Source organism: Sebastes fasciatus, unplaced genomic scaffold, assembly GCF_043250625.1.
Source record: "Sebastes fasciatus isolate fSebFas1 unplaced genomic scaffold, fSebFas1.pri Scaffold_63, whole genome shotgun sequence".
Classification (NCBI taxonomy): domain Eukaryota; kingdom Metazoa; phylum Chordata; class Actinopteri; order Perciformes; family Sebastidae; genus Sebastes; species Sebastes fasciatus.
Genome location: NW_027428251.1, coordinates 10001 through 12500, shown reverse-complemented (window position 1 = coordinate 12500; position 2500 = coordinate 10001). Strand labels below are relative to the sequence as shown.

Here is a 2500-nt window from a genome sequence, read left to right as displayed (position 1 = left end):
CTGTCTGTCTGTCTGTCTGTCTGTCTGCCTGTCTCCAGGTCAAGTGTTGGGTTCAGGTGCGTTCGGTCGTGTTGTCGAGGCGACCGTCTCTGATCTGCATCACTCTCATTCTACAACTAAAGTAGCCATCAAGATGGTCAAACGTACGTACCTGTCTGTCTGTCTGTCTGTCTGTCTGTCTGTCTGTGTGTCTGTCTGTCTGTCTGTCTGTCTGTCTGTCTGTCTGTCTGTCTGTCTGTCTGTCTGTCTGTCTGTCTGTCTGTCTGTCTAACTGTCTGTCTGTCTCTCTGTCTCTCTCTCTGTCTGTCTGTCTGTCTGTCTGTCTGTCTCTCTGTCTGTCTGTGTGTCTGTCTGTCTGTCTGTCTGTCTAACTGTCTGTCTGTCTCTCTGTGTGTCTGTCTCTCTGTCTCTCTGTCTGTGTGTCTGTCTGTCTGTCTGTCTCTCTGTGTGTCTGTCTCTCTCTCTCTGTGTGTCTGTCTCTCTCTCTGTCTGTCTGTCTCTCTCTCTGTCTGTCTGTCTGTGTGTCCAGCCAGCAGCGGTGCGGTCCAGTCTCTGATGTCATGTCTAACTGTCTGTCTCTCTGTCTCTCTGTCTCTCTGTCTGTCTCTCTGTCTCTCTGTCCCTCTGTCTCTCTGTCCCTCTGTCTCTCTGTCCCTCTGTCTCTCTGTCTCTCTGTCTCTCTGTCCCTCTGTCTCTCTGTCTCTCTGTCTCTCTGTCCCTCTGTCTCTCTGTCCCTCTGTCCCTCTGTCTCTCTGTCTGTCTGTCTCTCTGTCTCTCTGTCTCTCTGTCTCTCTGTCTGTCCCTCTGTCTCTCTGTCTGTCTGTCTCTCTGTCTCTCTGTCTCTCTGTCTCTCTGTCTGTCTCTGTCTCTCTGTCCCTCTGTCTCTCTGTCTGTCCCTCTGTCTCTCTGTCTGTCTGTCTCTCTGTCTCTCTGTCTCTCTGTCTCTCTGTCTGTCCCTCTGTCTCTCTGTCTGTCTGTCTCTCTGTCTCTCTGTCTCTCTGTCTCTCTGTCTGTCTCTCTGTCTCTCTGTCCCTCTGTCTCTCTGTCTCTCTGTCTCTCTGTCCCTCTGTCTCTCTCTCTGTCTCTCTGTCTCTCTGTCTCTCTGTCCCTCTGTCTCTCTGTCTCTCTGTCTCTCTGTCCCTCTGTCTCTCTGTCTCTCTGTCTCTCTGTCCCTCTGTCTCTCTGTCCCTCTGTCTCTCTGTCTCTCTGTCTCTCTGTCCCTCTGTCTCTCTGTCTCTCTGTCCCTCTGTCTCTCTGTCTCTCTGTCTCTCTGTCTCTCTGTCCCTCTGTCTCTCTGTCTCTCTGTCTCTCTGTCTCTCTGTCTCTCTGTCCCTCTGTCTCTCTGTCTCTCTGTCTCTCTGTCTCTCTGTCCCTCTGTCCCTCTGTCTCTCTGTCTCTCTGTCTCTCTGTCCCTCTGTCTCTCTGTCTCTCTGTCTCTCTGTCCCTCTGTCCCTCTGTCTCTCTGTCTCTCTGTCTCTCTGTCCCTCTGTCCCTCTGTCTCTCTGTCTCTCTGTCTCTCTGTCTCTCTGTCCCTCTGTCTCTCTGTCTCTCTGTCTCTCTGTCTCTCTGTCTCTCTGTCTCTCTGTCTCTCTGTCTCTCTGTCTCTCTGTCCCTCTGTCCCTCTGTCTCTCTGTCTCTCTGTCTCTCTGTCCCTCTGTCTCTCTGTCTCTCTGTCTCTCTGTCCCTCTGTCTCTCTGTCTCTCTGTCTCTCTGTCTCTCTGTCCCTCTGTCTCTCTGTCTCTCTGTCTCTCTGTCTCTCTGTCTCTCTGTCCCTCTGTCTCTCTCTCTCTCTGTCTCTCTGTCTCTCTGTCTCTCTGTCTCTCTGTCCCTCTGTCTCTCTGTCCCTCTGTCTCTCTGTCCCTCTGTCTCTCTGTCTCTCTGTCTCTCTGTCTCTCTGTCTCTCTGTCTCTCTGTCTCTCTGTCCCTCTGTCCCTCTGTCTCTCTGTGTCCAGCCAGCAGCGGTGCGGTCCAGTCTCTGATGTCAGAGTTGAAGGTTCTGGTTCATCTGGGTCGTCACATGAACGTGGTCAACCTGCTGGGAGCGTGCACGAGAGGAGGTGCACACCGCTCACACTGCTGACTACATACTACCTGAACATACAGCATCACCTGTCTGTCTGACTACCTGTCTGTCTGAGTACCTGTCTGTCTGACGACCTGTCTGTCTGTCTGTCTGTCTGTCCAGGCCCTGTCTATCTGATCACTGAGTTCTGTCGTCATGGAGACCTGGTGAACTACCTGCAGAGGAACAAACACACCTTCCTCCAGAGTGACCCACACACCAAGAGGTCTACACACTACCTGTCTGTCTCTCTACCTGTCTCTCTCTCTCACACTACCTGACACACACCAAGAGGTCTACACACTACCTGTCTGTCTCTCTACCTGTCTCTCTCTCTCACACTACCTGACACACACCAAGAGGTCTACACACTACCTGTCTGTCTCTCTACCTGTCTCTCTCTCTCACACTACCTGACACACACCAAGAGGTCTACAC

At 52.3% G+C, this 2500-nt stretch overlaps 1 protein-coding gene across 2 annotated transcripts in view; it reads left to right on the top strand.

The window, feature by feature from the left end:
- Window positions 1-2500, top strand: part of LOC141763850 (platelet-derived growth factor receptor beta-like) — a 37946-nt gene that overhangs the window by 26856 nt on the left and 8590 nt on the right. For both annotated transcript variants that reach the window (XM_074628610.1, XM_074628611.1), the window contains exons 17-19: window positions 39-143; window positions 1953-2057; window positions 2186-2288. In XM_074628610.1, coding sequence (XP_074484711.1) covers window positions 39-143; window positions 1953-2057; window positions 2186-2288 — 313 coding nt within the window. The remainder of the gene's footprint in view (window positions 1-38; window positions 144-1952; window positions 2058-2185; window positions 2289-2500) is intronic.